At 40.4% G+C, this 23,141-nt stretch overlaps 1 protein-coding gene across 1 annotated transcript in view; it reads left to right on the plus strand.

The window, feature by feature from the left end:
- The window catches only part of ANO2 (anoctamin 2), a 195,485-nt gene that overhangs the window by 60,439 nt on the left and 111,905 nt on the right, over nt 1-23,141 (plus strand). Inside the window, exons 11-12 of the mRNA XM_059816887.1 lie at nt 17,232-17,366; nt 19,949-20,109. Coding sequence (XP_059672870.1) covers nt 17,232-17,366; nt 19,949-20,109 — 296 coding nt within the window. The remainder of the gene's footprint in view (nt 1-17,231; nt 17,367-19,948; nt 20,110-23,141) is intronic.

Genomic DNA, 23,141 nt, shown 5'->3' on the forward strand with positions numbered 1-23,141 from the left:
TAGTAAATATTACAAATGTTAAGTTAAGCTGTGACTGGCTAGAGGAATTCTCATGTTTTACCAGACCTGACAGCTCAGCTGAATTAAAAATAGAGGTACATCTGCTTACACTCCATCTTCATTTGTATTTTGCTGTCTCCGTTATAATGTTCCACTATGCTGATATGATTTCATAGAAATTCTGTGGTTTAAACTTTTGTGAGAAAGAAAAAAAGGGCCAGACATGTGCAATTGATTCTCTGTTCTCAGAGATGATTTTTCTTGCTTTTATCTTCCATACTTTGCTTGACTGCATGTTTGACTGTTACCACTAAAATAAATGTGGTTTTTATTTTCTCGGTAATGTTAGAGCTTTAGAGTATATATACCTGAAGAATTGCCACCCTTTTCTTTCTGCAACTGAACTAGGTTTTGGCACCTCTGTACCGTGGGGGGGATATGAGCTCAGTCAAAGGTAGATGCTTATTCCCTCGGCAAACATCAGCCACACTATGCGGATTTTGATAATTTCCTGTGATCCTTCTTTCTTAGATTGATTAGATTATACTCAACTTCTTTCTCATTATGGGAGCACTGAGTAACTTAATGAGTTTATATTCAGGCTTTGATGGACAGAAGAAGCAGCATTTATTGTGCCTTATATTCAAAGCCTGTTCTGACTGATGTTTTCAAATACATTAATTCTGTTGAAGTATGTTGCTTAAATAATATTCACATCCCCAAATTAATTAGACTTTTTAGTTTAATTTTTAATACAACTTTGCAACAGTGCAAAATTTTTTAACTATTCCTGTTTCACCTTTATACATTAAGAATGTAAATTGAAAGTCATTCTTTAATTGAAGTACCTATGCTGGAAGACAAGATATGGCACTGTAGAATTATTATAAATCATTCCTGGTGCCTTAGCTCCTTGCTTCTGGCCATATGGTTGTTGCCAGTTTCCAAGTGATGGTACACCAAGGCTAGAAACCACGTATTTGTTATGCTCACTCTTGACACAGATCAGGGATTCTCTGAAGTCCCTTCTAAGGTCTGATATCCTGAGGGACCTCTAACTGCATAGCCAGTCTTAGAATACTTTCAAGTTCTTAAAAACTTAAAACCAAATAAAGGACCATTATGATATTCACTGACAGTTCAATTCACCCCCGTGTCTTAATCTGTAAAGGTATTCTGCTCTGGCTTTATGCACTTATTTGGGCTAATTTTTTTGTGAATTAGGAAATGCAGTTGTGAGTGAGGAGGGTTTCACCAAATGAGATCGTAGTGGGTGTTACATATTTCTATGCTACAGCAAAACAATTTCAGTTAAAAACCTTAAGAGAACATATAATGCAGACCGTGCAGATGATAGTACAGTGTGAATTGAGGGCTGATTTGTAAAATGTATATAACACCCAGTCTCTCCGTGCCTATCCAGGTATTAAATAACATTGCTTAAAACAAAGCCTGGCTAATGCAGTGCTTTATTTTCAAAAGTATATCAATGTTTAAATACAGCCATGTGAATTCAGTTTTTGCCTTTCATAGATCTCTATTTTCAACTCAGATGAAGAGGATGATAACCATTTTTTGAGAGGGAAATTACAACTTATTTGCGAACAGATATCTTAGGCTAGAAGTAGTGAAAATGGTTTACCTCCCTTTTCAGTCACCCTTAGACTTGGAAGGCATGAGTGATATATTAACAAGTTAAAAATGAAAGTTGCAGTTCTAGGACATGCAGAGCTCCAGCGGTTTGCCTGTTATAATATAGGTTTTTTCTCATCCTAATTTAAGTATTGATTTCTACTAGAGTTTCGGTAGTGTAGCTTTCTTGCAGGAACGCGCTTATCAACAGTCGTCCTTCTCAATCCTTGTACTGTAATTTAAAAGGTGCTATAAAAACGCATCTGTGGTTCATTGATTTTTTTTCTATTTTGATGATGCTCTTTCCTCAAATGAAGATGAATTCAAACCCAGTTTTTAGTATTTTTGTGTTTGTTAGTTTCCTAAAGGGTAATGCTGCTGTTGATCCAGAGACAGGGAGGACGCTCCCTAGGGTTTTACGAACCTGCATAAAGAAAACAGGTTTTGGGTTTTTTAAATAAATGTTATAGTATGTTGATCAAAGGTTTAACTATGTGATTCTAGAATGAACAGGTTGTGAATAGGGACCTCTGGAGGTCCCTAGACCTCCTCTCTGCTCAAAGCAGGGCTGGCTTGAAAGCTGGATCGAGTCGCTCACCAGTTTTGAAATCTCCAAGGATGGAGATCACACAGCCTCTCTGGGCACCCTTTCCAGTGCTGCACCACACCAGGGGGAAGAATTTTTTTCTGCTGTCCAGACCAAATTTTCCTTGGTACAAGTTACAGCCCTTGTCTCTGTCCTTTGGCAGTGCACCTCTAATGAGTTACAGCAGGTCAAGAAAATATACAGCAAGTTTAAGAAGGGCAATAAAATTTATAATGAATTATATTTCTGGTTGAATGCACCCTTTATCACTTAGGAGCTCTAAATGACAGATGAAGTGACTGTGCTAAGGTTACTGATATCATAAAGAGGCAGTTATCCTTCTGAGACAAAAGCTTTCTTAACTCCTGGAAAACTGTCAAGTTATCTTCTTAATGGACATCTTGAAGCACCTGCAGATGGGAACCTGTGTATGAACTGAAACTCCGGATAGGGGATGATCATCATAGAGGAGAGGTCCCCTTTTGTTGTCTTGTTATTAGTACATAATTACCTTACCCTAGGGAGGTCAAGCAGAGCTAGCAGGTTTTTAATTGTGGTGGAATTTATTTTAATATCAGTGCTTCTAAAAGGTTCCAGCTCATCAGCTCCTTGTAAACCATCTCTTTTTTCATGTTTTCATTTCTATTTCCTGTTGCTGGGACTTCACCTCACTTCTTAATAACTAACAGGCTACATTATCTATAGCATGATTACTTTCAAAGCTCCAAGTGCCTGTATATGCTTATCTCACTGTAAAGCCCAAAACTAGGAAGACATGGTCATTGTAAAGATTAAGACTATGTATACAATAAGTCTTTTTGCAGGAGTAGGTGGAAAAGTGTGTTAAGCAAAATATTATTTCTAGTGTATAGCATGTAAATCAAACCCGAGGAGTTTCTGTTACTCAAACTGTCTACTTAATATATTTCTTCCTTCCTATTTTTAACTATGTTTTTCTTTTGTATGGAAAATTGTTTCAACTTTGTGTGTAATGAATTCTGGCCCTTCATTGCAGTGTGCCCGTGTTGAACCCACTCTTGACCAGTCACCAGTTCCTCCCCTTTCCTGCATTTGAATGCCGTCTTCCTAAAGCAGAGCAGCCTGTAGCTTTCTCTTCCTGGCAGTTTTTAAAGCAACGATGACAGACCTATGATATTGCGAAGTTTGATCGTCCTGGCTCTGGATACTGTTGCCTTCACTTTCAGTGTCTTGGGTCCTGTGCAGTGCAGTGTTCAGTGTAAGCAATCAGGCCCCGAAAGTGTTATTGCTGGTTTGCCTTTTTCCCTTTTTTCTTCTTTCATCGATCTTCACCACAAAACCCAACCCGGGTACATCTGCTTACCCTACTTAGGATAGGGTAGTTTTAAAGGAGCAATAAAATAGGAAAAGGGGAGTTCTACTGAAATGGTGGTTTTATTGTCTTTAGAGATAAGTGTTTCTTCCTTGGCAGAGGTGTGGTTAAGATTATTTCTGGTACAGCATGCCCCTAACTGTGGCCATCTATCCTGCTTAATACATTAGCAAATCATTGCTTCTTTCACCACTGTTCTTTGTAGCCACATCTTCATCTCTGGAGAGCGAACATTTGTCTCCACATACTGTCTAGAACTCTTAAGAACTTGAAAATAAATGTCTGTGGTGCCTTCCTTAATTCCAGAGGTACACTCAAATGTTGCTCAATCATTGTTTACAGTAACTTTGGGGTTATTGATCCTCAAAGTGCAGATTCTCCTGTATGTTTTAATTCCTCTTCTTCCCTGTCAGTCTTCTGTTATTATTGTGAATTAACCGAACCAAACGTCCGATCTTTATTTTTTATGCAATGTAACTGACAGAAAGCAACCTTGTAACATATGGTTATCTCACAGGGACTGAACAACCCTCTCTAACGCTTGCCTCAGAGCTAAGCCTGATCACACAGACTAATATTTTGGGCTGGGTGACCCAGCAGGTCTGTCTTACAGTTCCCAGATTTGCAACAAATTCCTATATCTGCAGGCTGCAGAGGGAAAAGAAAACTCCGCCATGGTAGGTGTGCAGGGTATTATACTGTTCTTAATGCCTGGAGAATAGTTATGTTATGATCTTTTCTCTCTGCTGAAGCAACTGCTCGGTCAGATGGTTATGTACTACCTTCTGAGTAAGACATCACTTACAGTGTGGGGTCTGTACACTATTACAGTGAGGAGCTTTTCTCTGCCTGACAGTTTGATTCCTTATTTAACTGAAATGCCTTTTCAGTGGAAACCAAGCATGTTTGCTTGATTCTTTTCTTTTCTAATCCCTTTTCTTCACTGTGTGCCAGTGGGGTGCTCCTCATTTTTCAGGGTTCCCTTGCCCTTTGAGGGAGGTGTGAGCTTGCTTTCTTTTTGGGTATTAGTGATCAGTGTGTTGAGAGTGTTGAGCTTTCCCCCTTAGTCTGGTGAATTACTGTCGCATTCTCCTGAGACAACACTGGGTCATGGGACCCTGGAGAGAGTCCCCTTATGCCAGGTGGGTAATGACAGTAAAAAACTGTTCGTCTTGGTAAATAACTAAATGACTCAGTTCCCGTACAGAAATAGGGGAACACTATGCAATTCTTCCCTGACTGTCTTTAGCAGGCATATCTTCAACATTGACAAAGATGCTGAGGCTGTATGCAAGGAATTCTTTATTAGGAAAAAAAGAAAACAGCTTTAAGCCTGGGAAAGTGCAGTGATCGAAGAAACATAGCATTAAGTAGAAAAATGCCCATAAGCTCTACCGGTAACTTTGGCAGTAGTCCATCTAGCTCCTTTCCAAACCTCTGCTGAGAATGTGCCTGAGGCAATAATATGAGCATATCTTCTTGCTATAAACCTTTTGCACTTTGAGTCCAAGATCTTTTTATAGTTCCAAGGAACTCTACAATGAAGATTCAGTCCCAACATGGGGCACGTTCAGCTTACAGTTCATCACCATTAAAGCACTAGGTACAGTGGGAAGTGGTATGCCAGCATCCACTCAGCCTTGATGTTGTCCTTCATGCCAGTTTTTACAGCAGAGAGCTTCCTGGAGGGAGCCAGAAGCAGGTGGGACCCTGGAGCAGAGTCCTAGCTGTCGAGAAAGGAACACTTCCTCCATCATTATAATTCTTTCCCCTTTCCAGGGTCTGTGTGATCTCATTACCCCTCATGACCCCAGTTTATTTAGGAATGGACTTTTGTATCATGTCATACGTCCATTAAATGGACTGTGTATTAGTTGCTTGATGCTAGGACAGTGCTGTTCATCTGCAGTTGTAGGGATTTTCCCCTCCACCCCTGGAACGTCCCATCACGGGGCTTACACGAGTGCTCCAGCCTGTGTTTATTGCAAAGCAGAGGGTTTTTGCTCATGGTACATAAATCACTGAAGAATTTGTATTGAATTATTCTGCTGGGTGCAGGCCTGTGATTGGAGTTAGATGATTTACTTACAGCTCTGCATTTCATAGACTTCGCCAGTCCTGTAGGAAGTGGTTCTCTCTGTCTGTTTTGGCAAGAGCTTGGTCTTATTTATTGATGCTTCTATGAGAGATGGAATTTCAAATGAGTAGGTTTGTATTGCAGTGCTGAGGAAAACCAGATCCCTGCTTTCTGTTAAACATGATTCCCAGGCTTCAGGTCACTGTCTGAGCACTAATATCCTCATTACCATCCAGATTCCTCACTCCTTCAGTGGGATTTTCAAAAGCCAGATCCAGCAAAGGATGTGCACCTCTACATCAGGACTTAGGCAAAGCCAAGGCTCTGAAGACTGAGGTTGTCTCTGCGCAGCTTTCTGGTGCCTCCCCCTTGAATTGTGTAGTTTTGTAGGCAGCTAGTTTGGTTTTATCTGTGTGCAGAACTGTCTCAGGCTAAGTTCCATAGTGCCTGTATGATGCCTAAACTTCACAGCCAGAAACCTATATGTCTTAATGGATTTGAGTGATATGTCCCAATCCGACAGGCATATTTGGAGGTGATTATCAGCGTATTTTGATAGGAAATGAAAGTTTGTTGTTTTAAACTGGAGAAGCAAAAGCCAGAGGTGGGAGGCCACATTGAAACAAAAGAGACAGTCCTGCACATTTTTATATAAATGTATACAAATATTTGCAGGCATCTGGAGGTGTGTATGGCTGGGAACTGCAGGGAGTAGAAAACATTTGCTGCATTTGGGTGGTTACACTTCTGCTTATCTTTCTTGTAAAACTGCTCTTGACATCTTAATCTTGGTAGAAAGTTCTGGCTACGCCATGCTGGGGTGAGAGGAGGTCCTTTTCTGACTCCTTGAGCACTGACCAGGGGTTAAGACCAACCCTTGTCATCTGGTTTAAAGGTATACCCCAATATTAAGATGCTTTGTATGAGGACCCTATCTGCCTCTGTACAAAAGTTACATTAGAAGAGACCATAGCTTTGTCTAATTCAGTAACCTGCTTCCAACAGTGGACAAAACCAAGATGACAAGGAAAGAGATTAGGAACTGGGCACCATGTAACAATTATGTCAGAAAACACCCGCATAAAGAAGGTTTCCAATGTGAGAAATCTCTGAACTTCCACAGTCAGTACAGAGAACAGAAAAATGAATATTTTAATGCAACATTTGAGCAGGTCGTTACTGCTGTTGTCTATTGCTGTCTTGGTGGAATAGTTGCAATTGAAGTGCTCAAAGATCACAGAATGGTTGAGGTTGGTGGGGACATCTGGAGGTCATCTGGTCCAAACCCCTCCTCAAGCAGGGCTATCTAGAGTGAGTTTCCCAGGAGGGTGACTAGATGGTTTTTGAATATTTCTGAGGAGGAAGACTCCACAACCTCCCTGGGCAAAGTATTCCAGTGCTGTCATCCTCACAGTAGAAAAGTGTTTCCTCATGTTCAAGAGGGGACCTCCTGTGTTTCAATTTGTGCCCATTGCCTCTTGTTCTATCACTGGCCACAACTGACAAGAGTCTGGCTCCGTCCTCTTTGCACCCTCCCTTCAGGTATTTACATACATTAATAAGAGCCTTTTCTTCTCCAGGTAAAAGTCTCAGCTCTCTCAGCTTTTCCTCATATGAGAGGTGCTCCAGTCCCTTAATCATCCTTGTGGCGCTTCACTGGGCTCTCTCCAGTATGTCCACGTCTCTCTTGCACTGAGGAGCCCAGAACTGGACACAGTACTCCCACTGTGGCCTCACCGGTGCTGAGCAGAGGGGAAGGATCATCTCCTTTGATCTGCTGGCAATACTTTGTCTAAAGTGGCCGAGGATACCATCTGCCTCCTTTGCAGCAAGGGCACATTGCTAGTTCATGTTCAACCTGGTGTGCGCCAGGACCCCCAGGTTCTTTTCTGCCAACCTGCTTTCCAGCAAACACTGATGCATGGGGTTGTTCTTCCCCAGGTGCAGGACTTTGCACTTCTCCTTGTTGAATTTCACAACGTTCCTGTCAGCTCATTTCTCCAGCCTGTCAAGGTTGCTCTGGATGGCAGCATGACCCTCCGGCATATCAGCCACTCCTCCCAGTTTTGTGTCATCTGCAAACTTGCTGAGGGTACGCTCTGCTCCATTATCCAGATCATTAACGAAGATGTTAAACAGGACGGGACCCAGTATTGACTCCTGGGGTACACTGCTAGTCACTGGCTTCCAACCAGACTTTTTGATGCTGACCACCACACTCTGGGCCCAGCCATTCAGTGAGTTTTCAATGCACCTCACTCTCTGCTCATCCAGCTCATACATCAACAGCTGCTCTATGAGGATCTTACGGGAGACAGTGTCAAAGGCCTTACTGAGTCCAGGCAGACAATATTCAGTGTTCTCCCCTCATCTACCAGGCCAGTCATTTCATCATAGAAGTTTATGAAGTTGGTCAAGCATGACTTCCCCTTGCTGAAGCCATGCTGACTACTCCTGACGATTTCCTCATCTTTAATGTGCCTGGAAATGGTTTCCAGGATTGTCTGCTCCATCACCTGCCCTGGGGTTGAGCTGAGGCAGATCGGCCTGTAGTTCCCTAGGTCCTCCTTCTTGCCCTTCTTGAAGATGGGGGTGACATTTGTTTTCCTCCAGTCTTTGGGCATGTCTCCCAGTTGCCATCGTCGATCAAAGATTACAGAGAATGGCCTTGCAATGACATCTGCCAGCTCCCTCAGCGCTCTTGTGTGCATCCCATCAGGGCCCACGGACTTACTTAAGCAAACTGGACATATGTATTCCCTGACCTGATCCTCTTCTACCACAGCTACATCTTCCTTGCTCCAACCTTTCCTCTGATCTCTGGGACCTCGAATTCCTGAAGGCCTGAAAGATAATGAACCAGAAACTCTTGCATGCATTTAACTAATAGGATGCATTTGAACGCGTTTGGTTTGCCCTTTCATTTGTCACAGTCTCAGAAGTCTTGAGGACTAGCAGTTTAAATTTTAGTTAAACAAGAAAGTTCTGTAACTCTCTTATTGTCTCAAAACGCCAAGATGCAAGCCGTGCTGTCTCAAGGTGTGCAGTGATGCTGTGACTAAAAAAAAAAGATCATACTTGTCTTTTATTGGAAGTTATACATCTGTTTATTAGCCACTAGATGGTGTCTATCTGACAGTAGTAATGCTTTCAGTGCAAGTACTTACAAGTACTTACTTACTAAAGCAAATACATGAAATGAATTCAGCCTCTGTAGTAAGGCTTAGCTATATTAGGAGGAGGCTTAGCTATATTATTAGGAGGCTGAGGGGAGACCTTATCGCTCTCTACAACTACCTGAAAGGGGGTTGCAGAGAGGTGGGTGTTGGTCTCTTCTCCCAAGTGACTAGTGACAGGACTAGAGGAAATGGCCTCAAGTTGCGCCAGGGGAGGTTCAGGCTAGATATTAGGAAAAAGTTCTTTACTGAGAGAGTAGTGAAACATTGGAATAGGCTGCCCAGGGAGGTGGTAGAGTCACCCTCCCTGGAGGTATTCAAGGAGCGTGTGGATGTGACATTGTGGGATGTAGCTTGATGGACATGGTGCTGTGTGGTGTTGGGTGGGTTGGTTTTTGGTGTGTTGTGCCTTGTTGTTGTTGTGTGGTGGTTGGCTTGCGTGGGTTGTTTGTTTGGTTGTTTGTTTTTTTTTTTTTTTTTTTTCAGGTTGGACTTGATGATCTTACAGGTCTTTTCCAACCGTAGTGATTCTGTGATTCTGTGATTCTGTGATTCTGTGATTAATTTGAAAAGCAAGAAAGTGTTCATGAAATATTAGTTATTATAAACCAAAGTTATTTATGAAAAGAAGTCAGTATTTGAACTTCAAACTCTGTTGACCTAGGTGATGAAAATTGTGCAAATTAACTTGTGAAAACTAAAGATTAGGAAAATGATAAAATATCAGTGACCTCACATTTGTTCAAGGTAAAAACTTGGGCAAACATCTCATTTGCAAGTAAAGAAAAGCCAGAAAAGCAAGTAATAATAGGTGTTAAAAAAATAGGAAGAAAAAGGCTAGGTAACTTCCCTGCCAGTCCAAAAGAAAGGCTGATTCAGTGTATCATATTAAATATGTTACTCCTTATTTGTAGGAGCTTGTAGAGTTTATTATGAGAGAAAATGTTATATGTATAACTGAATGAATTACTTGTTTCTTATATAGAGCATCACTCGGTGTGCTCAGGGGTTTATGAAGTGAAACTGTACTCCCTTCCTCATCGGTATCCTCTCTTGACTTACATGGGTATTGACTCAGTCTCAGGTAGACAGGCTGCCTGCTGTGGATTTTTAATTTGCCAGATTTGGAGGGTTACTGACAGTTTTGAATGCTAAAGCATGCTAAAGAATAAAGTAAGGAAAGCTAAAGAGAGACACTGAGTGTACGTAGGTTGTCTTATGCATGAGTTCTTAGAAGCGATGGGACAAACACTGTGTTACTACTCTTTCTGAAAATGTCTCTCTTCAGTAAGGTGTGCTGTGGCTATCGCAGTCTCAGAGCCACATAGAAGTTTTGTAGGCAAAGAACATGACAGGCAAATCTAGACATCAACAGAATAATGTCATCAGGCACTTAATACTTTCAAACACTGCCTAAGGTTAAGGACTGCTATTGCTGCACCTAAAGTACTATGTATGTGTGCATTATTACTTTTATGTTTCTGCAAAACACATTCTCTTTGAGTCTAGCTCTCCGATAAAAGGTCTCTTTAACTGTGGGGACCTGGACACTTTACAAAGGCCATGCAAAAATCCAAAAATGTTCTGTGGAAGCACTGAGGCTTTGTATTCTCCCGTAACAGAGAACACAGTTACAGTGCTTCTGACTAACCAGCATCATGTTGCTTGCTTATACAATTGGTAGGTAGTCAGCCTTAATTTCTGTCTCAATCACATTACATGTCTACATAATAATGCTTCTATTATTCTTTGTATTACAGTCAGTAAACAGAGGCTTTTTTTCAGTTTATAATCCATCACCACATGCTCTTTCAGTTGTATGCTGACAGTTTCTCGGAATGGAAGCAATAAGGTTTGTCACTCTATGAAGCTCAGTGAGTGGCTTGTCCTGGTTTTATTTCTTTACGGGGTAAGGTTTGATCTTTTGCTATTTTAAATTGCAGTTAATACACAAATTCTGTGGGTTTTGTTCTAGGTATTTTTCCCAGGTTTCTGAATACATTAGAATTTGAGAACTTGGATATTCCTGTCCTCCACACACATCACCTTCTCCTTAAACAGTACCCTGTTACTGTGTTAAATAGTACTTATTTGTTAAGAGCCAAGAGCTAAGGGAAAACATAGTTCTACGTCTAAGTGAATCCCAAAATTTCTGTTCTCTAAGGAGTTGCAATATTTTGACAGTGGTTTTTTTGTCCTATAATGGATGACAAGTAATATTTCATAGTGCCTTGGAAGAAAATATATCTGTGGCTGGTATAATCTGTAATTTAGGCAGGTTTGGCTCCAGACTTCAGGCACCATTGGAGGAGACAGCAAATATTTGTTAACTAATGTTTTCAAACAAGAACTTTAACTAAAAGAGCTTGATTAAATGGCTCTTGTGGCATCTTGCTTTATTCTACTTTCAGGCAAAAAGGGTCAGATTCGTAGTTTCTCTGTTGGTCTCTGGTGAACGCTCTCAGTCAGAAGCACTGCAGATGACTCAGTGCATTACTTGCTAGAGAAAATACACAGGGTGTGAAGTCTTTTATAGAAATCAAAAGACAGGCTGTGGCTCTGAACTTGTTTCCAGATCCTCCCAATCTGGTACCAAGTGCTCCAAAGTGAATGAGGGACATTTGCAGATGCGGACACAAACATGAACGTTAGAGCTAGCTTTCAGCATTTAGGGTTTGATTTAGGCTTCTTGCACTGGTTTATCAACTATTTTCACAAACACCCTCATAATCACTCTCTACTGGACAGTCTTGATCTTTATCTCCAGTTTAGGGAAAACCATGTGCTCTTACCTTGGACAGAGCCTCCTTTCTTTGTTTTCTGCATGCAGAACCAGTTGGTCTTTCTAATGGACTTGTTCTTTCCTGCCTCAGACTCAGCTGCATTGTAATCTAGCTGAGGTTCTGTACTTGTTTTTTAACTCCTCTTAAAATTTTAATAAAAAAAGGTTTTCAGTCTCTTGGCAAGTTTTTCCAAGGGGGATTGTCTTCTGCCAGGAGCCTTTCTTGGCTTCCATGTTGCTCCATTTGGTGCAGTCTCTGTATATCTGGATTTAGCACTGATCTGTTTCTTCTTGGGACTGTCTGGACAGAATATGTGCGTATATGGTCTCAGGCACAAACATGGTAGAAATCGCTAGGATCTCTGGATGCACAGCAGCCTCAGTGCGGCTGCTGTGCGGTAATTCCACCCAGGTGTTCCAGATGGTTGTAATAAATGCTTGAATCCTGCCCTGAGAAAATTTTCAAGTGGAGAAAAAAATGACAAATCCAGAAAAGTTTGGACATAGGCAACTCTACCTGGAGTGAAATGGTGGGGTATAAAGAGATGTTATGTCCTGTTCCTGATTCTGTTACAGTGACTAAGGTTTTCTTTATACTTCAGCAGTTTTTACACTAGCTCTGGTAGCAGAGATGTTCTGACATGAAACTATACTTTGAAAGGACTGCTTGTCCTTTCTCCTGACAGTAGAAACACCAGAATTTTGTCCACAATCTGTGCAAATAGGTTTCTTTTGAAGGCATAAGTGATACATGTGCCTTGTTTGACCACCTGCACAGGGGAAAGCCTACCCAATAAATAGCTGTAAAATAGTTTAATTTTGCATAGAAACTATTGCATAGAAACTATTCCACCACCATAGGCATGGTGGGATTAATTGTGGCAAACATGAGACAACAGCTGGCCTAGAATGGGGTATGGAAATGAAAAAACTGATGAGTTTTGAACAGATTTCCCAGTTAGGTGACTCAGTGTCCACAGCATCTTTTCCTCGCTTTTTAAACTTTGTTCCTGAACAACTCCAGAGTTCTTTCCAGCATGTGTCATGCACCACATGCTTTATTCACATTCCAGGTATCCCACACTTGTTTTCACAGAGTCAAAAACTAAAGTTTGTTTTTTTCCTTTTCTCTTTCTCCCTCCTTCCCCAAATCTTATTTATAAATAACACAGCTTGGCATGGAAGCACTGTGACCAACGTGCAAGCATAGAGTTTAATTATCAGTTATTGTTTTTGATGTTGGTTTGGCAACCAGACAGACAGAAGTGCGTTGCAGATGTCTGGTTCAAGTGTTATATGGGTGAAGTGGAGGGAATTGAGTAAACATTTTCACTGTGGCCTTCCAAGTACTTCTTAGTCTAACTCTGCCATGAGAGGGAATATACTTTCAACGGGTGGTTTTTGATGTTGCTGTTTTTTAATGCTGTTTCTGATCATTTGCTTGATCTTGGGAAGTTATGAGAAACTGACTTTTTTCAGCTTCTGAAGAAGTTATGGATGATTTGGCCATGTCTTTCCTTAGAGACATGATCTTACTGAAGAGAACTTAGTGCTTGGTAGGTGGCCATTTAACCAGCATTCAAAAAGTCTTCCAAAGTGAAAAGTGCAAAATTTCGCATTAGACTTTAACAACAAACAGAACAAAATGCTTGGCTGCTGCTTCTGATAGGAGCAGTACACATTTATTATCAAAGCCATTTGCCCCTTGCTTTGGATGAGAACTGCTGTCCTCATTGCATATGTGTATTTAAAGGGTCATTTCTCTACATTAGAATATAGCTAATGTGGAAATAAAGCTCATGCAATGCAGTGGGCAGACTTTTTTTGTGGCACTCTGCAGTGGGCCATCCGTGCGCATACTTTGGAAAGGATTAGTCCTTAGCTTTGTCTGGATATATGTGAACTGGATATGAGTTAGCTACCGAGGTAGGGCGAAACTCTCGTCTCAATTCTCTTTTTCCATGCCAGCATAAATCATGAGTAATTCCTTGAGTATAATAAAGTAAGACTGGTTTTATCCCAATGTAAATGGGAGAGGATGCCAAGTTCTTGGTGTAAATATACAAAAACTTGTAAAAATTCCATTTCTTGACGTACATCTTACTCTGTGCTTGAAGAACACATTTTTTTCCTCTTCATTCAGTACAATATTTGTATTTTTTTTCCTTTTAGTATGAAAATATAGAGGGGCTAGTCTGTCCACATTTGAGAAAACTTGTCATCCTGCTTTCAAAGTGAAATAGGATTGCAATTTGCTAGCATGAAACTATTGACTTGAGTAGGGGTGGAATGCTTTCAAACCTTGTAAAACTATGCCAGTGTGCCTTTCTTCAGAGATTTTTAGAGGGGTGCTAGCAAGAAACCCACCTCATGGTATTCTTAAGGTCTGAGGCAAAAATCCCTGAATCCAGCTGTGGCTGCAGTAGATGTCACAGTTGGTCACAGGTGCTTGCAGAAGCTTGACTCCTATTCAGAGCAATGGGATAACAGGTCTTGGGACATGTCAAAAAAAGGAAGGAGCGTGTCAATGTCCTGTGTTTTGCTAGCTTGATAAACTCAGATTTAAATTTGTCATCATGCTTCCAAGCACTGCCATTGCTTCTCCTTAGATTATTTCACTTTCTGGCACATTGGTGGACTGAGCTTGGGCACAGCAGTCCTAATTATTTTTCTTTTTCAAAACAGTTAAGCCACAGAACATTGTGCAGTTTTCCTCTTGGCAACTGCTATTTTCCACAGTGCCAGGACATTTTTGCGCTCTTCTCACTTTCTCTTGGCATGGATGCAAATAGCAACCCTTTGCTTTATAGGTTACAGATCACATTTATCACCAGAAGGCTTAAAAATTCTAGAGGAAGCCTCATGAGCCATAAGCTTCAACTTCATCGACCCCGGTCAGCTGGTCCGTAATGCTTCTGGGATTTGAATACTGTCTGTGCTAATTTGTGGCCCTTCATCAAAGCAATAGACAGTTGAGAACAGCTCAAGTTGTGGACTATTTTTCATGTCTGCTTTGGCCTCTTTGGAGCACTGTACTAGCTATGCATGTTGCCCATCTCGACAAATAAGGAAGGAGTGAGAAGACAGATAATCAGAATAATCCCCCTCTCCTCCTCCTTGTTCCATGTTGATAGGATGTGTTCAGTGATGTTTGCCTTACTCTCAAAAGCAAGGTGTGTCACTTCCAATCAGGAGGAAATCTGAGAGCAAATGGAGTCTCCCCATGTCCTGTGCTGCTCCAAGGCCATTGCTGCTGTATGTTGACCTACACAGGAAGCTTGAAGAAAAGTTATAGGCCATCTGACTATTTCTATATTTTAATCAAGTATTTCCTCCCTCACTTCATATTCAAAAAAATATTAAAGAAACAACAAATGTGAAAATGAAGAAAAAATGCCTCCTAAAAATTGCCTCCAAAATTACCTGGCATGTACCAGGTTACAGGGTAGTCCCACAGTATTCGGATTATATTTACAACATGAATATTCAGGTTTATAATTTTATAAATGATTCTATGTTGTATTTCCTTATATTCCCTGTAAAAGTGATAATCTTTTGTCCCAAGGTTCTTAAAAACTATGCTGTGGTGTGAATGTAGTTACTAAGATGACATATGTTGTTTAAAGACTGGTTACTGGAAATAGTATTCCCGTTCTGACTTGTGTGCAAGTTGTCTTTCTGAAACGAAAGAGAATTACGCAGCTAATTAAGTTATTGCCATCCGAGTCACTCTGTCAGGATTCCACTTGTGTTGTTTGATACTTCACACAGACTGGTGCTTATGACAGCCTTGCAAATATCAGGTGTAGGGGCTGTACTCCTTTCCCAGAAGAATCCTGAAATTTCCCTTGCTTTTGTGCTGGTTCTCCAAGTTATGGCATCCCCTTACACTGAAGATAATGTTGTCTGTCTATCACCTTAAAGTGCTTTTATTTTGTTTTCCTTTTTATGATTGCACGTGTCCTTCCTAAAGGATAAGCGAGGTTCATTAGACGTAAACAAATATAGGCACTCGTGTAGGGCAACACTGAAATAGGCATGTCTGCACTGCCCGCTTTCCTATGCGAGAGCCTGGGAATGTCAAGTTAGCTGTAGCTGTGATGGTATGAGAATAACAGCAGGAACTGAAGTAATTAAAAACAAAACCCACTGTTGCTACCCTTACTCCTTTCATCCGAGCCAGACACTTGACGGTGGAGGCTTGTCTCGTCCCATGGCTCTCTGCCTCAGTTGCAGTCATAGAATCACAGAATCATTAAGTTTGGAAAAGACTTGTAAGATCATCAGGTCCAACCACTCCTGCCCCTGTCTCTCCTATGGCAGGAGCAGCCTGGCCCTGAGACCAAGTTTCTGGAGTAGAAAATTTCAGTTTTCTTATGCTGCTGAAAGGACTTGAGCTCAACTCTACAGATGTGGAGGTTTGTCATTAAATTCTGTCAGAATAGAATTGTATCTGTTAAAAGAAATCCTGGGCCTCCAAAAATCTCATTTAACCATTTTCATTAGGAATAATTTAAATCTGGGGTGCTAAGCTTGGGTAAAACTTTCCTAGTACGAGCAAGTTCAGAATCAATCTGAAAGTGGGACTGTGCGTGGCCTTTATGAGGAGCAAGTCTTGCCTTTCTTTTATTAGACATGTTATATTGAAATTCTTTTTGTTCTTTCTACCACCACAGCATGAACGTATGTCTCACTAATTCAAACGCAATGTCATGCCCTGAGCGCTCTCTGTATAGCTGCTTTCTTTCCAGCAGTCCTCCATCTTATTCTCTGGCTCGTGAAACGTTTCTAACCATGTTGCGCTTTATCTATATTTAGTCTCATTTTAATGATGGTGAGTTCTTGAGCTTTCTGAAGCTCTTGGTGTTTTGCAATATTTGTAATCACTCCTAACAGTACTTTGGAATGGTCAGTGAGTTTCATCTATGTTTAGTTTACTTCTTGCAGTGTGATTCATGAAGATGTTGGGCTGAGTACTAGCACATATTTATCAACATCTACCATGAACTGTTCCTCGGAGCAGAAACTGTTTTTTCAAACCAGCTGTCCAGAGACTGTTAATTTGTCAAAAATATTTATTCTTTCTTAAAAGCCAGTGCTAAGTGTGCAAGTAAACCTTCCTGTTTTAACAGAAATTCAAGATTACTAGTCTTTTAAGACATCAGAGGATGTTGTCAGTATGTTCCCATAGGTGAAATTTCCATGACTTTCACCAGTTGAATCCAGAAGTACAGAGGCAAAGAATGATGGCTTGCCTAGATACTCTTTCAAAGAGCTGAACCCTTTCCAGTATTTTCTGCTGAATATTTGATTGGAATTCTGCTACTCTTGGTGGAAGTGAGGGATATTTCACTGTCTTCATTTAAGAGATGCAAAAGCCGCAGTCTTCCCTGAGCTGATATTAAGTATGTATTATAAAGATACAGGACTGTCTTTAACTACTCAGAACAGAGAACCCCAAACTGCCCAAATCACCCCCTTCATTTGGTGGTTCTGACTTCAAGATACTCAGGGTTTTCATCCATGTCTTTGACAATTTTAATTTTCAGAGATTGTTAAGAAGCTGTAAAACACATTTGAAAATTATACCCTTGACACATGCCTTTTTTCTCTCTCTTCTTTTTCAGGAAGTATTTTGGAGAAAAGATAGGACTTTATTTTGCATGGCTGGGTTTATATACAGAATTCCTCATTCCGTCTTCAGTAATCGGGATTATCGTATTTCTTTATGGATGTATAACCATTGAGAGTGACATTCCTAGGTAAGCTTCTCTGTGATCAATAATTTGTTACTTGAAAATTGTAAGACTGTGCTTTTTGTTCGTAATCCTTAGTGAGAATAATTGCTTTTAACATAGCTGAAGAACAATGATGTATCATTAACAACCCTGTGAGCTTTAGAAATACACATGCATTGAGTAAATAAGATATTGGAACCACACACGTTTATTTGGCTGTTCAGTTTTGCAGCTCCTGAAACAGAAATATTCAGTGAGTCTACTGCATTATTGTAAGTTCTTTTTTATGACGTCCATTTGCTTTTTATGAATGCACATACCTCCACGCTCACCAAAACAGACATCGTGCAGAACTCACTGAAGTTAATGCAAATACACTGTCCAGAACTCTTGGATTTCTTTGTTCGTCTTAGTAAAATCAGGCTGTTTGCACAAGTAAGATGAACAATAGTTAGCAGATTTAGCATGTTTGGCATCCACAGTATTCTCCTTCTTGACAGTTACCAAAAAATATTGAGTTTTGTGCTGTGTGTCCTGAGGGTGTTATACTAAAGAAAAACTGCCAGATTGACACAGTGATGTTAATGTCTGCTTCTCAGTGAAATAAAGGACGCTTCCTCTGCGTTATCTGTGTCTGACTTCTGGTGGAGGCAGGATGCTGGATTACTAGTACTGCTGGTCACACTTGTTGCGGCAGTTCCTGCATTCTCTCAAACGAATTGGCAACTTCTAAAGTGGATCACTGCCGTAGGACATTATTACTGATAGGTAAATGATGAATAACACCACATCTGAGTCAGGGTGTGTTTTCTTAGCTTGAGCTGAATGAATCTTGATGGGCTGTGCTTGTCTGTGGGAAACCTTGTGCTAACAGTTGAACTTAAGTGGGATTTATGGCTAAGATGTATCTGCAGCACCCTCTACTGCCTTTTGAAATAGAAGAGAGCATTACTTTAACGGCATGATAGCTGGAAACAGCTGTATGCCTTTCCCATGATGTAATACTAAACATATTGCTACTACAGTTTGAATAGTTCTTTTTTCATTTGAAGTCATAGAAAAAATGCTATTTAATAACAGCCAATATAGGAACAATCATAATCACAATATGCCAGCTATCAATGAAGTTGCAAGTCTTTCCTTAGCTCACAATCCTGGCAAGAACACTTGAGCTTTGCACTACTCCGTTCACCTGTGTAAGACTGTGCAGGTATGAAGGTCTTTCACTTACAGACCTTATGAAAAAAACCTGAAAGCACATTCAGCAGTGTCAAGTAGGGTTTGGCTTGTTAAAGAGATAGTGATAATGATTTTTTGAAGATTTTTAGAAACTGAGTAAATACATAGCAAATCAGACTAAGAATGAAAATAACAACTTTAAAGTAAACATTTTAAAATCTGTAAGAAAGTCTCTTATCTCACATTTTCCAGAGGACAGCTGAAGAAATGCTGTAAACTGAGGGAAAGGAAACACAACATCTGAATATATGAGGCAGAAACGGAAGCTTTCTAGTTAGCTTGCTAAGATTTACTGCTGGGGTGGAGGGGAGGGGGGGGGTTCCTGTTTTTTAATTTTTGAAAATTAGCTCTGTGCTAGAAAAAGAAGGAGCTATGGAGACCAAGAATACCACATCCATATTCAGCGGTCAAACTTGAGCACCCTGAACTGTAAACGTATCTGATTTCCTGAAACCACTGTGCACACAATATCTGAACACCCTTAAAACTTATTAGTATGGGTGCCTAAAATAACTGCTCACACTTGAAGAACTTAGCCAAAATCTTATGGCAGATGGTACAGGTGAGAATTGGTGTTAAAGCTTTATGCTGGGAAAATAACCATTGCTTTTATAAATACCTCAAAAATAAAATGCAGGGTAGAGGTGAATGTCAAAATAAATGCTGTGAAATATAACATCCTTCCTAAGAACGAAACGCTTGGCTAGTGTAAGTCTTTTAAATTCAGTGCACTATGTCAGTGTATAGCAAAACCCAGTGTATCTTGCAAATGGTGTTGCAGATTTATTCTGTCTGTGACACAGACCAACCAACTTGCCTGGGTGCTGGTTCTGGCTTTTATGCAGACTTATATGGCCAGTCCCAATACACAAAGTAATCGTGGTATTTGACATGGATTTTTGTGCCACCGTCTTAAAAACGTGTGTTTTTTCAAGGGCACAGAATTTCCTGTACGGTCACTTCAGAATTCTTTTTCATGAAATTAAATCTGATCTGTATCAAATCACATAACCGAGCGTAGAGATGGCAAATTCCACTTTGACTTTGTTTTAATTATTTTCTTTTAGTGGGGTTAACCTCAGCCTTCAGTGCTGCAGTCTTCACTAAATTGCTAATACAGTGTACTGATTAGATTGGTTGCTGTGTTGCATTGTTTTTCTGTCGGTAAGGTGCCTATAAGTATTTTAATATTCCAGTGCGTGGCGATGTGCCTTGAAGAGACACACAGCTTCTGTTCTTTGCAACTTCTAGCCACGTATGTTGCAAATACCTTGTAGTAGCTATGAGGTGCTGCTTAATATCGCTGCCGTACATCCCCCTTTTCTGCACAGTAATACCCTAAGAACTTGTGCGCTTGTCGTTCGTAGCAAAGAAATGTGCGATCAACGCAATGCCTTCACCATGTGCCCCCTGTGTGACAAGTTCTGTGATTACTGGAACCTCAGCTCTGCCTGCGCTACTGCTCGAGCTAGCCACTTATTTGACAACCCCGCCACAGTCGTCTTCTCCGTCTTTATGGCTCTCTGGGGTGAGTGTTGCTTTGCCTGCTAACAGTGACGTTCAATCTTTGGACTACTGACAGAAAGGAAAGCTGCGATGCACGGGAGTACAATGTTAGTAGCCTTACACGTAACGAAGTGCTCTTAGATTGAATGCCATACGTATGGCTTTACGAAGCTGGCAAGCCTCAGAGGGCCAGTGAGGGGCTGGCTGTGCCGCGGCTGGAGAAAGCAGTATTACAAGGCTTTCTGCTGTCACCAACAAGCTTTGGAATAAATGGAGAGGAGTTGGGTAGTTCAGGGAAGAAAAATGTGTCCTTTCTCCCTCTGCTGCCTTGTCTAATGGCACTTCTAAGTTTTGCCATGTTTTTCCTCATTTTCTACCAACAGGGCAAGTCCCTTTAACACCTTCTGCATTTGGGGCAGGAATGTATTTGGGGATTGGGTTGGTGCAGGCAGCTGAAAGGGTTTAATTTAAGCACAGAGTGCACTTCCATGTGGGACAACTTAGTCACATAATTTTATCAAAACTTTATGGGATTCCAAGAACAATGGGACTATTATTGTTTTAATTATAATATGTTCTAAAATATTCCATTTAAACAAGCTTGGTTTTCTTTACTGGCAAATATACCCTGTCTCACTGAGGATATCAAAACACTTCATAAACACTAATGAATGCATTGTAGTATTATTCGTATTGTTTCTGGCCTCACCTCTGCCCTGAAAAGTGTGTGTACTGTGCTTGTGCGTATTATTGCTGGTATTACGCCCTCATTCACTCTAGATCTTGTTTATTGTGAAAGTTAAAGGTGTGATTGCTACTGTAAAATGATTTTTTTATTTCCCTATTCACTGTTCACAAAATGAAATTTTCATTCTTAATATGAAATTGAGCAAATATATTCTTGTACTATAGCCATCCCCCAGCAATCAGCATGTTATACTTTGCAACCCCATTCAAATTTTACAGCTTGTTTTCGAAATGACTGATTGGTAGCTTGGTGTTGGGTATGGATAGCATAGGGCTTTTAAGGAACTTGCAGACAGAACAGATCATGGAAGTAAGAAGTTTCTGTTTACCAGTTCCTGGAAACCCTTCAGCAGAAGTTAGAGAATATGTAAGCACTATGACTGAGAGAAATGGCAGAAGATGATGAATTTAGACTCGCACAATGAGTTAGTTTCCTACTGCAGATTGCTGCCAATTACAGAGTCGACTGGCAGCTGAGGTGCACAGTTTGCCTGCTGCCATGAAGCATGCAACACACTGCCTTGGCCCAGTTTCAGTGTAGCTGTTGGGACAGCATGTGTATGAATGACAATTCATTTCCTCTTTCATAGGTAAATAGCATTTTCCTGACAGAGAATCTGTACTGTAAACTTGCATCTATGCAAATGATCGTTTCCATGCAGCCTCAGCCAAAATAAATATGTTTTAGTATCAGTCATGCAATATGCAAAGCAAAATGTTGATATAGCCTTGCACTAAGATAAATTAGTGGAATCTGTAAAGGAAGGGAAAGGAACAAAAAGTTCCGTATGCATTGCTTTTAAAAAAAGGCATGTAAGAATAACAAAATTCTTTCTGAGCTGTAGCCCCCCCTCCAAAAAATGTTTCCCACAGACTGGAAAAGTCTGTTCTTGGGACCACGGTAACTGAGCTTGTCAGTACAAGAAAATACAGCCGTCATATACAAAGAACAGCAAATTGAAATAAAGTATCCTTTACTAACTCTGCCCAGCTTGCCTATTAAGTATTAGATTACACCAAATTTTGCTGCCTTACTACTAGGAGACTGTACTGGTTATACCTAGAGCCCATTCTGCTGAATGACAGATGTCATTCACACACCTCATCAGCTTGCCTCACGGTATCTTGAGTAAACGCCTGAATGCTTTTTCGTAGCATATAGTATAGTGATGTGGAAACTGGCATGTCTTATGACTTACAATTGTATACCTAAAAGAGCAAAGTATGGTGATTCAAGCTGGCTTCATTTCATGACGGTGTTGGGCACAAGAGGTCTTTCATCCTGCTGGCCTTCTCCCATTCTGTAAAATGCAGATGGGTTACTATGGTTAGTATCTTGAAAGGAATTGTGCTTTTACTAGCTGATCTTGATGCCTCATAAAGTATCTTCGTGATTCCAGCAATACTGCTTGCAAATGTCCATAGTCACAAAATACGGGGTAATGCGGGGTAATTGTGCTTGATGTCACTGGTGTTCCGGGATGCTGAATTTCAGCTCTGAGATGTGTTTATTAGAAGGACAGTTGAATATAATGAGACTGTTTTTCTGCTGGTGTAAGTCAGTGCAAACTTGCTGATTTCAGAACAGCTACTGCACCTAGCCAAGTAAGTTCTTACAGAGCTAAATGTGGAGCTGACTTTTTGAATAACAGGAAAAAAATGGAATGAGTGATAGCACCCTATAAAATAACCAACTCTTTTTGTATTTAGAATATCTAAAACCCCTTGATTTTTCAAAACATGCTAAATATAGCTTTTATGTGTCCTTGCCTCTGTAAAGAAGGAGCAGAGATAGCAACTTAATTGCTTAATGTCTGGATTTACTTTCAGTGTACAGCCAGTCTGGTGTTTAAATGATATTTATTTCTTACATTAGGGGAGGATACCTGTGCAGAAAATATTTGCAGCTAACTGTTGGAATGGATTCTGTCTTGTAAGAGTTGGGTTATTTTAATAGTAGTCTAACTTGTCCCAGTGTTATCTTACAGCTCACACCAAGTGTAGATGCAGTCAAAGGAAGCTGGATCTGATTCTCCACTGTTGTGCGTCTTGTGGAGATATCTACAAGATGTTCAAAGTGAGGAAAATACTTCTGTGATCTAACAATGTTTTTACAATGCTGCTTTCACCAACTGAAAAGGTGAAATGAAGCATAAGAAAATGGAAAACTGTGCCCACATTTGTTTTTAGGTATAGCTTTTATTGGTATAGTGGGTTTTTTTTAGTTGGTATATGCTGGTTTAGTATTGATATAGTAATCTGAAAATAGGTGTCCACAAGCCAAGAGTAAGAAGTGATATTTCTGAT

The sequence above is a fragment of the Gavia stellata genome, chromosome 4 (genome assembly GCF_030936135.1).
Source record: "Gavia stellata isolate bGavSte3 chromosome 4, bGavSte3.hap2, whole genome shotgun sequence".
Lineage (NCBI taxonomy): Eukaryota > Metazoa > Chordata > Aves > Gaviiformes > Gaviidae > Gavia > Gavia stellata.